At 52.0% G+C, this 14,780-nt stretch overlaps 1 protein-coding gene across 2 annotated transcripts in view; it reads left to right on the top strand.

Annotated features, from left to right (window-relative positions):
* Positions 1-14,780, top strand: part of hao2 (hydroxyacid oxidase 2 (long chain)) — a 70,943-nt gene that overhangs the window by 44,690 nt on the left and 11,473 nt on the right. For both annotated transcript variants that reach the window (XM_086006800.1, XM_086006801.1), the window contains exon 7: positions 372-441. In XM_086006800.1, coding sequence (XP_085862926.1) covers positions 372-441 — 70 coding nt within the window. The remainder of the gene's footprint in view (positions 1-371; positions 442-14,780) is intronic.

Genomic DNA, 14,780 nt, shown 5'->3' with positions numbered 1-14,780 from the left:
TAAAGCTATCTCAACCCCAAGATATGCTCGTGGATTTCAACAGGCTGCAGGCTGTGTGTTATTCTGCAATATAACAACCGTAGGAATTTTTACATTTCTATGAACATTTTCCTTTTGCTTATTTTGGCCAGCAAAACTGTCATAAAGAGCAGGAATTATATGGCCGACTCAGTGATATTGCACTGTGCAATATCAGGAATTCTTTAAATAATTGATGCAGGCAAATGGCATAGCTTTTGTACATTAAGGCCTTGTAGTACACTCAAGCCTAAAATTGTGTTTTTACATAACTGGTGGATGTAAAATTTTAAATTACAAAATTTTGACAAAAATCCATTTTAAAACATAAATGTGTATGATTTTATCCTCAGGGAGAAGACGGAGTCAAAGAGATTTTGCAGATTTTGAATGATGAATTTCGTTTATCAATGGCTTTGGCTGGTAAGAAAGGTTGAAGTGTTTGCTGACTGTATTGCAGAATGGATTAAAACACTAGGGAATGTGTCTTGAAATGCAGCTCAGGCTGGATAGTACATAGCCTTCTCTCTCTCTCTCGAGTGACAGCTGAAGGTCCATAGTGCTCGTAAACTCAATGTATACAAGGGGGAGAAATTCAGTTGTTAGCGCCAGCCGCTAGTGCCTTAAGAGGGCGATAAGTGGGGCGCGAAGCGGCTAGCGCCCGGGCGCGGCGCGATCTGCACCTCTCGCGAAATTGAGCGGACATTTAGCGGCGGCGCAAAACCACAACGCCCGCTCAGCTGCGCGCGCAGATCCTTACGTCATTTCATGGTGCAACGCCCTTGGTGCGCCCCGAACCGGAACTTCAGTGGCGCCCCCCTTCTTTCCGCCTGGCGCTCCCAGCAACTGGTTGACTGGAACGGTTCTCAGTCGCTGTGGGGCTGGGGGGGCGCTATTTAAAGGGGGCTCTTCCTGGCTTCTTAGTGGTAGCCATTTTTGGACCACTCCTGTGTGAGAGAGAGAGATTTGCAGAGAGACAAAGGGAGAGAGCTTTCTGCATTGAGTCAGCGCTCGCACAGGTACTTCTGGCTTCAGCCCAGAACTTTGCAGTTGGATTGATTTTTCAGTGCCATAGCCTTGAGTGGCCACATATTATGGGGGCTGCAATGGGTGGAAACGTTGGATTTCTCCATTGCATTGAGAGGGCTCAGAGACGCCGAGAGAGAGTGCCAATCATGGCCAGGCGGAGGAAGGCCAACAGGCGTCGACACAGGAGGCCTTACCTCCCAGGGTATATCGCCAGCACTTCTCCTACCTCAACATGTCTGAGGAGCAGTGCATTCGGAGGCTTCGATTCAGAAGGGAGGTGGTCACTGAGCTCTGCCACCTGCTTCAGACAGATCTGCAGCCTCAGCTGAGGAGCAGGACGTCTCTGTCGGTGGCAGTGAAGGTGACAGTGGCTCTCAACTTCTCTGCCACCGGCTCCTTCCAATCCGCTACTGGGGACATTGCCAATGTCTCCCAGTTCGTGGTGCATTGCTGCAGCCACCAAGTCACGAATGCCCTCTTCAAAAGGAGACGTCAGTACATTTCCTTCCCCATCAACCTGGACAAGCAGCAGGAGCGCGCAATGGGATTTGCAAGAATAGCGGGCTTCCCCATGGTCCAGGACGCCATTGATTGCACGCATGTGGCTTTGTGGGCGCCTCTAGAGAATGCCGAGGATTTCCGCAACCGGAAGGGGTTCCATTCATTGAATGTGCAGTTGGTGTGTAACCATAGACAGCTGATTCTAGCTGTCAATGCCCGCTTTCCAGGCAGCAGCCACGACACCTTCATCCTGCGCCAGACTTCTGTGGCAGACCTTTTCGAAGCCCCGGCTCACCCAGGAGGTTGGCTTCTCGGGGACAAGGGCTATCCTTTGTGCACCTGGCTGATGACCCCGCTCCGTGCGCCCGGCACCCCTGCTGAAGAACGATATAATGAGAGCCATCAAGCGACCAGGAACATCATTGAGCACACAATCGGCGTGCTAAAGCAATGGTTCCGCTGTCTGGACCATTCCGGGGGAGCCCTTCAGTACTCGCCTGAGCGAGTCTCCCATTTCGTTGTAGTGTGCTGCATGCTGCACAACCTGGCTATCCTCAGGACTCAGCCACTGCCAGCAGACATTGGAGGACCACCAGAGGAGGAGGAGCACCAAGACGGGAGGGAGGCACAAAGTGCAAGGGCCGTCCGTCAGCGGCTTATTGCAAGTCGGTTCTAGGCCCCCTTTGAGGGAATGGCTTGTGCCATTGAAAGAACATGAATGGAACCGTTCCGTAAACCCTGAGCCGGTCAAGGCAACAAATAGTTCAAAGAGCAAACATGCACAATCTGAATAAAGACAATTTATTTATTTAACAAACTCTGTGCCCTTCCCGCATGACAAACAAATACAGAGAAACCCCCAAAAAAAGTCAGACACATAACTGGCACTCACAACCTGGAGACAATGAACAAAAGAGTTAACCAAAAATTACCATGATCCTCGGCCTTCACTAAAAAAAATCACAGCATTTTGCCACACCTCCTACTTTTTGGCCTGCGAGGGTGATCTGCCTCACTTGCGAGATTGGCCCCTTCCCACCCTGCAGCTCCTCCGCAATGGGACTCCAGTGGCTGCAGCAAGGCTGGGGGAAGGCTGCTGAGTGTCAGATAGTGAGTCGGCAGATGCCCTTGGTGGACGGCCTGGACCAGCTCTGGGCCTGGAGGGCCCGGCTGCTGACTGCTCCAACTCTGCATGGGCGGTAGCAGTCTGTCCTACGGGTGGTGGCAGCTGCAGTGGAGGAGTGACAGTGTTGGCAGCAGGAATGCTGCCATCCTGACAGAGCACAGGCACTCCCTGGTCGGACGACACACTGGCACTCGCATGGGGCAGCACTGAAGCATGCGCAGCAATCTGCTGAAGCACAGACTGCTGGCCTGCTGTGGCGCGGCGAGGGCCCCGGCGAATCCTGCCCGATCCAGCGAGGGTGGCAGCAGTCAGTGCTCATGTGGCCCTAATCTGTGTCTGCATCAGACCAGCCAGTGACTGCATGGCACGACTAAGCACTTGCGTGGAAGCCGCCTGTGCTGCACCGAAGTCCTGCAAACTCCTTGCCTGTGCTGCCCCGAATTCCTGTACACTCCTTGCCAGTGACTCTATGGAGGCAGGCATCCTTGCCACTGCAGCCATGAGCAGCCTGGGCGCCCATTTCAGCGAGGAGCCGCACCTCCTCTGCGCTCACTGTAGCAGGACTGGAGGCCAGACTCTCCCTCCGGGGAGAAGGCCGCCGAGTTTCCCTACCGCCCCCCACGTTGCTGCAGCCCGCTGGGCCCCGGAGCTTCACCCTCCTCAGACCCTTCCCCCCTGCTCCCCTCCAGGGAAGACGTGTCCCCATTATGGCCATGGGCTGCCTTGGCTGAGGGTGGCACTGATGGTCCGGCTTCCTCTTCCTCCTCCTCGCCTTCAGAATCACTCACAGTGGCAGCTTGAGGGCCCGCCTCCTCACCTGGTGAATCAGCATCTGAAAGCAGGGAGGTACAAGAGTTGCTTTAGTGTGAGGACAGGGCGGCAGCGAGGGAGGCATGAGTGCTGCAATGCACTGCATTGGTTCGATAGTGGCAAAGGATGCTGGTGTGAGGCACAAGTGGAAGGAGAGAGGTCAAAAAGGTGATGACCTTACCATTGCTGTCCAGAACGGGGTCGGCATCTCCAGTGGCGACGGGGCCAATCATGTGGCCTGCCATAATCCGTTCCATTCACTGCTCCAGATCGCTGAGGTCTTTAAGTTCAGGACGGCCTCCCCCGGTCCATTGCTGCTGCCTCCCATTGTGCGCCAGCTTGCCCTGCAAGAGAAAGGACGGGCTCTCAGTACAGTGTGAAGCCCTGATCTCGGCTGCACTGCCTCCCATGGTGGAATAGCCCTTACAGTGTGAAGCCCTGATCTTGGCTGCACTGCCTCCCATGGTCGAATAGCCCTTACAGTGTGAAGCCCTGATCTTGGCTGCACTGCCTCCCATGGTCGAATAGCCCTTACAGTGTGTAAAGTGGTGAATGTGCATGTGAGTTTCATGAAAGGCCCATAGGTATTGGATGAGGGCTGGGCATTGGGGCTTTCAGGACCCCTTGGCCATAAAGTGAGGTGCACATGCAGGGATGAAGAGGATACTGGAAAGGGTTTTCACCCTGACAACCCGAGTGAGGTTGTTGAACTTCTTCCTGCATTGCACAGGGGTCCTAAGTACCATGCTGCTGGAGGTCACTCTGTGTGCCACCTCCCTCCAAGCTTTTCGATATTCGTTGGGCAGCGTCCTCCTGCCACTGTCCGAAACAGGATAGATCGCCTGTGCTCCACTGTGCCAACCAGAACCTTCAGGGCCCCCTCACTGAACCGCTGCGCTCGCTCCCTGGCCCTCTCCATGTTCCTAGGCATTACAATTGTTGTGTATGTACCTTTAAGGGAAGAACTGGTTTTAGACTGCAGTACCGGCAGTGACCACCCCTGTATAAAAGACCCTAGCAGGCTTCTGTATTTCAGTCTGACGTTATCCTCCTGTTCAGTATTTACAGTCGAATTGGTGTTTTTTGGGTCCAAATAAAAGAGTACCCTCCTGTTCAGCAAAGTACCTGTTAAACTGTTCTCCCGAAGCCCGTGTATTATTGAGGCACGGACTTTACAGTGGCGACGAGTAAGTTCGAACTCACCTGCAGTGTTGCATCATCTCACGGGGATCTCACCCTGAGAGGAGGTTTTTTGGAGGTCGTAGTCTGAGCAACGGGCGTCGACCGCGGGCAACCGCCCAAAGGGTTCATCGGTGTTCGGAGAATTGCGGGAGAGGCTGTGGAGAGCTGAGCTTGGCTCCCCAGTTAAGGTGTTCCAGCAAATCGTGCTGGTAGCAGGTAGTGCGCTGACCCTTCCGGACTGCGGCGGGCTCAAGCTCGATCGAGCGGCTCTACAAAACGGGCCGCGCAGCGTCGCCGGGAAAAGAAAACGAGAGAGAGAGGGTGGAGCGCACAGGGCGCGGTCGGTGCTCAAGAACCGGGCAGCGGAGAGAAAATAAACGGGGGGAAGGAAAGTGAGACGCGCCGAAGCCGCGGGTCGCCGCCATTACCCTGTAGAACGCTAGGAGCAGCGTGGCAGCAAGGGGAAGAAGGAAAAGCGCGGGAGGCGCCATTTTATCCCATTGGGGAAGAAGGAAAAGCGCGGGAGGCGCCATTTTATTCCATTGGGGAAGAAGAAAAAGCGCGGGAGGCGCCATATTAAATCACCCAAGATGCCGAAAAGTGGCAGTATCACTGCTTTCGACAACGAGGTAGAAGACTGGACCACGTATGTGGAAAGAATTGAAGTGTACTGCAAGGCAAATGAGGTGGCTGATGGAAAGAGGGCGTCGGTATTATTGAATTTGATGGGCGCGAGTATGTACGGCCTATTGCGGTATTTAATTACCCCAGCTAAACCAATGGAGAAAAGTTTTGAGGAGATTGTTAATATCTTACAGGAACACCTAAACCCTACACCGCTGCTGATAGCAGAAAGATTCAAGTTCCATAAAAGAAACCAGCACAAAGATGAGAGCAATGCTGACTATCTTACAGAACTACGCAAGTTATCGAAGCACTGCCAGTTCGGAGCAGGACTGGCAGACACCTTACGGGATAAGTTTGTCTGCGGGCTCCAGAGTGAAGGAACCCAGAAACGACTACTTTCGAAAAAGGACCTGATGCTAGAACAGGCTTTCAGTGTGGCAGTATCCTACGAAGCAGCAGCACGGGGAGCTGCGGAGATACAACAGAAACCACAAGAATACAGCGCTAACGAAATGGAGTATGGAGCAGAAAAGTGCTATCGCTGCGGCAGAACAACCCATGAGCAGAAGGACTGCTGGTTTAAGGACAAAGTATGCAGGCAATGCGGAAAAATGGGACATATAGCAAGAGTCTGCAGGTCAGGAAAGAAAACCAACTCGACAAGAACTACTAAGGAACAGTACAAGAAAGTAAAGAAACTGACAGACAGTAGTTCAGAAGATCAGGAGAGTGATAAGGACTCCGGGAGCAGGAGACTAAGTTGTTTAAAGTTACACAACGTGATCGCAAAGGAGGATCACCGAACCATTTGGGTCACCCTCATGATAGCAGGGTCCCCAGTAAAGATGGAATTGGACACAGGATCAGCCCTAACTGTCATGAATCAACGAGACTATGAGCGGCTATTCTCACACATACCCTTAAAGGACACGTCCATTGTATTGAAAACATACACGGGGCAAAAGGTCTACACCAGAGGAAAAATAAGGGTGCCAGTTAAATATAACGGCAAGGAAACACAGAAACTATATATGTATATACTATGAGATGGAGGACCACCATTATTGGGACGTGAATGGATCCGAAAAATACAATTGGATTGGCATTCCATTCAGGCGCTAACTGTGACTGACAAAAAGGATGATGACGTCGCACCTGGACGTCTGTCAAATTCTATCTGACGCGGAAGAGGTGTTCCAACAAGGACTTGGGACTCTAAAAGGAGTAAAGGCAACCATAAAGATTGAAGATAACGCAAACCCAAAATGTTTTAAGGCCAGACCGGTGCCATACGTGATCCGCCCAGCCGTTGAAGCTGAACTGGAGAGTCTGGAGCGTTCGGGTGTGCTGTCCAAGGTGGACTGGAGCGAGTGGGCCACACCCATCGTTCCTGTAATGAAGAAAGCAATGAGCAGCACGCCTGGGGAGCTGAAGAAGGTTCGCATCTGTGGGGACTTCAAGGTGACTGTGAACCCAGTCCTGCACACAGTACAATATCCACTTCCGCGGATAGAAGATATTTTCGCCTCACTATCTGGAGGGAAACGTTTTACAAAGATTGATCTGGCCCAAGCGTATCTACAAATGGAGGTGGAAGAAGCATCTAGAAAATACCTCACGATAAACACTCACAAAGGCCTTTACCAGTACAATCGACTGGTATTCGGGGTAGCATCAGCCCCGGCTATTTGGCAGCGGGCGATGGAACAAGTCTTGCAAGGGATCCCGGGGACCCAGTGTTATTTGGACGACATCCTGGTTACGGGCGAAAATGACAGTGAACACCTTGCCAACCTGGAGCAGGTGCTCACGAGATTACAGGAATATGGGCTACGAGCCAACCGCCCCAAATGCGAGTTCTTCAGGAGACAAATCTCGTATTGTGGCCACATGATTGATGAGGAAGGGTTGCATAAGTCGCCGGACAAGATTGAGGCTGTAGTCAAGGCTCCAGCACCAGAAAATGTGTCGCAACTGAGGTCGTTCCTCGGGTTGGTGAACTACTACCATAAGCTCTTGCCGAATTTATCTACAATTCTGCACCCACTGAACGCCCTGCTGCAAACTGGAGTAACATGGAAATGGAGTGATGAGTGTAAGCGTGCCTTTCAGGAATGGAAATGCCTAATCACTTCAAAAGAAGTATTGGCCCACTGCAACCCAACGCTACCGATTCGGTTGGCATGTGATGCGTCACCTTACGGCATTGGAGCGGTGCTGTCACACAAATTCCTTGACGGTTCAGAGAGGCTAATAGCCTTTGCGTCGCGCTCGCTAACCTCAGCCGAGCGTAACTACGCCCAGATTGACAGGGAGGCCCTCAGCCTGGTGTGGGGGGTGAAGAAGTTCAATCACTATCTGCACGGGCAGAAATTCACCCTACTGACTGATCATCAGCCCCTGGTCTCCAATTTTAACCCAAAGAAGGGCGTTCCGGTGATGACGGTGCAACGGCTGCAAAGATGGTCACTTTTTCTAGGGGCACATCAGTACGACATAGAGTACAAGGATACGAAACAGCATGGAAACGCTGATGGGCTGTCGCGCCTACTGTTGCCTACGGTAGAAGAAGCACCTGCAGTGGACCCTGTTGAGATATTCCATGCGACCATAGTCGAATGTTTGCCTGTTACAAACTCAAGTATAGAGAAGGAAACCCGAAATGACCCGACACTCTCTCGGGTCTATGATTTGACGGTGAAGGGATGGCCAGCATATGGCGACTCACTGTTGCCAGCATTCTCGCCAAGGAGAGAACAGCTGTCAGTGTGCCGGGGGACCTTGATGTGTGGATCCCGAGTGGTAATTCCACCTAAGCTGAGAGATAGAGTGCTCAATGAGCTTCATGAGGGTCATCTGGGAGGGGTAAAAATGAAGAGCCTAGCCAGGGCGTTTGTGTGGTGGCCGGGAATCGATAAAGAAATCGAGGATATGACCAAGAGATGCACAGGATGCCAGAAGATCCAAAACACTCCACCACAGGCCCCGCTACATCCATGGGAGTGGCCCTCATCTCCATGGCAAAGGGTACACATTGATTTTGCTGGTCCATTTATGGACTCAATGTTTCTAATCGCTGTGGACGCCCATTTGAAATGGCCAGAGGTCATTAAAATGTCCTCCACCACCACGGAGAAAAGTATTGCAGTCCTAAGGACCATCTTCGCCAGGAATGGGTTGCCAGAACAGATTTGCTCCGACAATGGGCCACAGTTCATGTCTGAGGATTTCTGGAGGTTTCTGAGGAATAATGGGGTGAAACATTACACATCTGCCCCATATCATCCAGCCACAAATGGATTGGCTGAGAGGTTTGTTCAGACCTTTAAAAAGGCCATAAAGGCAATGTATAATGACGACATACCACTACAACACAAGGCGGATAATTTCTTGTTTGCTTACCGGAATGCGACACATGCAGTCACCAACCAAGCTGCAGCCGTACTGTTTTTCAACCGAAGGCTAAGATGTCGCCTGGATTTGCTCAAACCAAACATAAGACGAGATGTTGAGGATAAGCAGTTCCAGCACATAAATGAGAAGCCAACCAGGAGCTTCAAGATAGGGCAACCAGTCTTGGCCCGCGACTACCGAACAGAAAAATGGCAGCCAGGAACAATATGCACACAACAGGGACCACTAATGTACACAGTGGACGTTGGAGAGAGCATCGTGAGACGCCATGCTGACCAGATTCTAGAGTCACAGGAACAAGCCAAACCCATACCACGAGCAGGTGCACCTGGTAATCAACCCGAAGTACAGATTGCGTCTACCTCAGAAGCAGTGGTATTGGAAGCTGACGAACCAACCAATGACAATGAACCAGAATTGACTCCACCGCAAGAACAGGATACTCGAGAAAGGCATTATCCAGTCCGGATCAGGAAGCCTCCTCAAAGACTGAACTTATAAATGATTATTTCAGTTGATGTATATAGTACCCAGAAAATTGTAATTAGTTATTATTTAGTTGTTAAATGAATGTTATGTACTGTTTATCTAAAAGGGGAGGAATTGTTGTGTATGTACCTTTAAGGGAAGAACTGGTTTTAGACTGCAGTACCGGCAGTGACCACCCCTGTATAAAAGGCCCTAGCAGGCTTCTGTATTTCAGTCTGACGTTACCCTCCTGTTCAGTAAAGTACCTGTTAAATTGTTCTCCCGAAGTCCGTGCATTATTGAGGCGCGGACTTTACAACAATGTCGCAGCAGGTCTGTCCAGGCCGAGAATCAGGGCTCCAATGTGCAGGGCGTGGCTGCAAGCCAAATCGACCCTCCCCCTTTAAGAGGTGACCGGCGCCAGCGTGTCTGCCTGCAATCACTAACTGGCCACACCTGCGCTGCGCCCGCCCTCGGTGGTAGCGCCTCGCCTCTCCAGCTTAGCGCCTTAGGATAGTCGTGCAGCGCCTGCTTTAGCGCACCAAGAACCTCTTGGGGCGAAGCAAGTCAATTTCGCTGAAGGTGGCGATAATTTGCGCCGGGCGCTAAATTTAGCGCACGCTTGACTATAGCGCCCCAAACGTCGCGATACTGAATTTCTAGGCCTACAAGTCTTAAAACATTTCAGAAATAGTCCTGTTATATCACTCCTCTCACCTCCAGAGATGTAGGTTTGGCTCAGTCGCAGCACTGTTGGCTCCGAGTCAGGAGTTCAAGTCCCACACCAGGGACTTGAGCACATGATCTAGGCTGACACTTCAGTGCACTACTGAGGGAGTGCTGCACTGTCGGAGGTGTCATCTTTCAGATGAGATGTTAAACCAGGTGGACATAAAAGATCCAATGACACTATTTTGAAGAAGAAGTCTGACACAGACACAAATAGTTAAGAGACTTCAAACCAAGCAACTAAGAATTTCATACAGTTAGCGATTCTGCTTGTTCGATATGGTGCATAATCTCTTCCTCTACTTACATAAATCCAGAGAGTTTCGGCACAGTACCGGGACTCCAATTATACACAGGGACAGTGCAAGAGTTTAACAAGCTAATTAGTCTATTAGGGACAAAGGAGGTGATATATGCTTAAAGGTGCAGGGCAAGGCTAGAATACTCAATGAGTACTTTGTATCGGTGTTTACTAAGGAGGTGGATGCTGACAAAATATCAGTAGAAGTGGAAAAGATAGAAGCAATGGAAGGGGTGAAAATTGATAGACAGGATGTACTAGAAAGGCTGGGTATGCTTAGAGTGGATAAGTCGCCTGGTCCATATGGCTTGCATCCCAGGTTGCTAAGGGAATTGGGGAGGAGATAGCGGAAGGGCTTGCCATAATTTTCCAATCTTCCCTAGATACGGGGGAGGTGCCTGAGGATTGGAAAGTGGCAAATGTGACACCATTGTTCAAGAAAGGGTGTAAGGACAATCCTAGTAACTACAGTTTAACATCAGTGCTGGGTAAAGTTTTAGAAACAATAATCAAGGAAAAAATTAACAGGCACTTGGAGAGGTTTTAGCTAATTAAGGAGAGCCAACACGGATTTGTAAAAGGCAGATCGTGTTTGACTAATCTAATTGAATTTTTTGATGAAGTAACAGGGAGGATTGATTAATGGAATGCAATGGATGTTGTCTACATGGATTTTAGGAAGGCATTTGACAAAGTACCACATAGAAGGCTGATTAAAAAATTGAGTCTCATGGAATAGGTGGGTCAGTGGCAGTTTGGATAAGGAATTGGCTTAAGGACAGAAAACAGCGAGTTGTGGTAAATGGCTGTTTTTCAGACTGGAGGATGATAGACAGTGGTGTTCCCCAAGGGCCAGTGTTGGGGCCACTGCTTTTTTTGATATATAGAAATGACCTAGATATTGGAATACAAAGTAGAATTTCTAAATTTGCCAATGACACCAAACTTGGGGGTGTGGCAAACAGTGAGGATGATAACAATCGACTGCAACAGGACATAGAAAGGCTAGCAGAATGGGCAGACAAGTGGCAGATGGAATTTAATACAGAGAAATGTGAGGTGATGCATTTTGGCAGAAGGAACAGGGAGAAGCGAAATAGACTTAATAGCATAGTTTTAAAGAGTGTGCAGGGACAGAGGGACCTGGGAGTCAATGTGCATCGGTCCCTGAAGGTGGTGGGACATATTGAGAGAGTGGTTAGAAAAGCATATGGGATCTTGGGCTTCATAAATAGAGGTATTGAGTACAAAAGTAGAGAAGTTATGCTGAACCTTTAGAAAGCACTGGTTAGGCCACAACTAGAGTATTGCGTCCAGTTCTGGTCACCACACTTTAGGAAGGATGTGAAGGCACTTGAGAGGGTGCAGAGGAGATTTACCAGAATGGTTCCAGGGATGGGGGAATCTTAGCTACAAGGACAAGTTGGAGAAGCTGGATTTGTTTTCATTGAGCAAAGGAGGTTGAGGGATGATTTGATAGAGGTGTACAAAATTATGATGGGTTTGGATAGGCTAGACGGGGAAAGGCTGTTCCCACCAGTTAATGGTACAAGGACTAGGGGACACAGATTTAAGGTTTTGGGCAAGCAATACGGGGGGAAGTGAGGAAAAACTTTTTTACGCAGCGAGTGGTGAGGACTTGGAACTCGCTGCCGACGGAAGTGGTGGAAGCGGAGACACTCAGGCCTAGAAATTCAGTATAGCCACGTTCGGGGCGCTAAAGTCGGGCGGCCGCTAAAGTTTGCGCCTGGCACAAGTTCGCGCCACCTTCGCCGATATTCAGTCGCATCGCCCCAAGAGGTTGCTGCTGCGCTAAAACAGGCGATGCACGACTATCTTTAGGCGCTAAGCCGGCGGTCCTGAGCGATACCCCCGAGGCCGGGCACAGCGCAGGTGCGGCGAGTTGTTGATTGACGGCAGACACTCTGGCGCCGGTCAGCTCTTAAAGGGGGAGGGTGGATTTGTTTGCCTGCCACGCCCTGCACACTGCAGCCCTCAAGCTAGGCCTGACCACTTCTGCTTCATCTGCGCAATGCCCAGGGCTATGGAGAAGGCCAGGGAAAGAGCGCAGCGCTTCAGCGAGGGTGACCTGAGGGTGCTGGTTGGCGGAGTGGAGCGCAGGCGCCATGTTCTGTTCCCAGAAGGTGGCAGGAGGCCGCTGCCCAGCGCCTACCGGAAAGCCTGGAGGGAGGTCTCAAACAGGGTGACTTCCAACAGCGTGGTTGCCAGGACTCCTGTGCAATGCCGGAAAAAGTTCAACGACCTCACTCGGGTTGTCAGGGTGAGTACCCTTTCCAGTGTCCTCCTCATCCCTGCATGTGCACCTCAGTTTATGGGCAAAGGGACCTGAAAGCCCTAAAGGCCAGCCCTCATCCAGCAGCTATGGGACTGTCATGAAAATCACTTGCACATTCAGCACTTTACACACTGTTCAAGCTATTCGACCATGGGAGGCAGTGCAGACAAGATCAGGGCTTCACACTGTCAGGGCCAGTCCACCATGGGAGGCAGTGCAGACAAGATCAGGGCTTCACACTGTCAGGGCCAGTCCACCATGGGAGGCAGTGCAGACAAGATCAGGGCTTCACACTGTACTTAGAGGCCGTCCTTTCTCTTGCAGGCCAAGGTGGCGCACAACCGTAGGAAGCTACGTGAGACCGGGGGAGGCTGTCCTGACGTCAAAGAGCTCTCCGACCTCGACCAGCGTGTGGAGCGCATTATGGCAGGCCGGCTGATTGGCCCCGTCGCCAGTGGAGATGCCGACCCTGTTCTGGGCACCAATGGTAAGGGCATCACCTTTTTGACCTCTCTCTTTCCACTTGCGCCTCAGATCAGCATCCTTTGCCACTGTCCGACCAATACAGTGCATGGCAGCACTCATGCCTCCCTCGCTGCCGCCCTGTCCTCACTCTAAAGCTACTCTTGTGCCTCCCTGCTTTCAGATGGTGAATCGTCAGGTGAGGAGGCGGGCCCTCAAGCTGCCACTGTCAGCGATTCCGAATTCGAGGAAGAGGAAGCCGGCCCATCAGTGCCACCCTCAGCCGCGCCAGCCCATGGCGATGAAGGGGACACGTCTTCCCTGGAGGGGAGCCGGGGGGAAGGGTCGGAGGAGAGTGAAGCTCCGGGGCCCAGCGGCCTGCAGCAACGCGGGAGGGGTGGGGAAGCTCGGCAGACTTCTCCCCAGAGGGTGAGTGCGGCCTCCAGTCCTGCGACGGTGAGCGCAGAGGAGGTGCGGCTCCTGGAGGAAATGGCCGTCCAGGCTGAGCGCAGGCACACTGAGCTCATGGCTGCAGTGGCAAGGATGCCTGACTCCATTGAGTCTCTGTCAAGGAGTGTGCAGGAATTCGGATCAGCACAGGCCAGGAGTCTGCAACAATTCAGTGCAGCACAGGCCAGGAGTCTGGAACAATTCAGTGCAGCACAGGCCAGGAGTCTGCAGGACTTCGCGGCAGCACAGGCGGCTTAGAGCCAAGTGCTCAGTCGTGCCGTTCATTCACTGGCTGGTGTCATGCGGACACAGACCAGGGCCACACGGGCACTAACTGCTGCCACCCTCGCTGGATCGGCCAGGCATCGCCAGGGCACTCGCCGCGCAGCAGCAGCCCAGCAGTCTGTTCTTCAGCTGTTTGCTGCGCATGCTGCAGTGCTGGCCGTGCGAGTGCCAATGTCTCAGGCGACCAGGGAGTACCTGCGATCTGTCAGGTTGGCACCATTCCTGCAGCCGACACTGCCACTCCGCCATTGCAGCTGCCACGAGCCGCTGGACAGACTGCTGCCGCCCAAGCAGAGTTGGAGCAGTCAGCAGCCGGCCCCTCCAGGGCCAGAGCTGGTGCAGGCCGACCCCCAAGGGCATCTGCCGTCTCGCCATCTGACCCTCAGCAGCCTTCCCCCAGCCTTGCTGCAGCCACTGGGGTCCCATTGAGGAGGAGCTGCAGGGCGGGCAGGGGCCAGGCAAGGATGCGAAAGGCATCGCCCTCGCAGGGCAAAAAGTAGAAGGTCTGGCCAAATGCTTTGTGTTTGTTGAAAGGCCGAGACTGGTGTAGTTGTGTTTTTGTAAGGCCGACAATGGTGTCTTTCTTTGTTTTGTAAGGCAGAGACTGGTGTCTTTCTTTGTTTTGTAAGGCCGAGACTGGTGTCTTTCTTTGTTTTGTAAGGCCGAGACTGTTCGTTTTGTGTTTTTGGAGGGGGCTTCTCTCCATGAGTTTGTAATGTGGGAAGGGCAGAGGTTTCCAATAAATAAATGTTCTTAAATCGCACTGTGCATGCTTTTTTTTGCAAGTCCTGGTTGCCCTGCTCGGCTGAGCACTTGTGGAGCGGCTACATTCATCTGCTGACATTGGCACAAGCCATTCCCTGAGAGGGGGCCTAGAACCGACATTCAATAAGCCGCCGACGGTCGGCCCTTGCACTTTCTGCCTCCCTCCTGTGCTGGTCCTCCTCCTCCTCCCCCTCCTCAGGTGGTCCTCCAATCTCTGGTGGCAGTGGCTGAGTCCTGCGGATAGCCAGGTTGTGCAGCATGCAGCACACGACCACGAAATGGGAGACTCGCTCCGGCGAATATTGTAGGGCTCCACC

The sequence above is a fragment of the Somniosus microcephalus genome, chromosome 14, assembly GCF_052327205.1.
Source record: "Somniosus microcephalus isolate GS21.2 chromosome 14, FLI_Smic_1.0, whole genome shotgun sequence".
Taxonomy (NCBI): Eukaryota; Metazoa; Chordata; class Chondrichthyes; order Squaliformes; family Somniosidae; genus Somniosus; species Somniosus microcephalus.
This window is presented reverse-complemented; position numbering and strand designations above follow the sequence as displayed.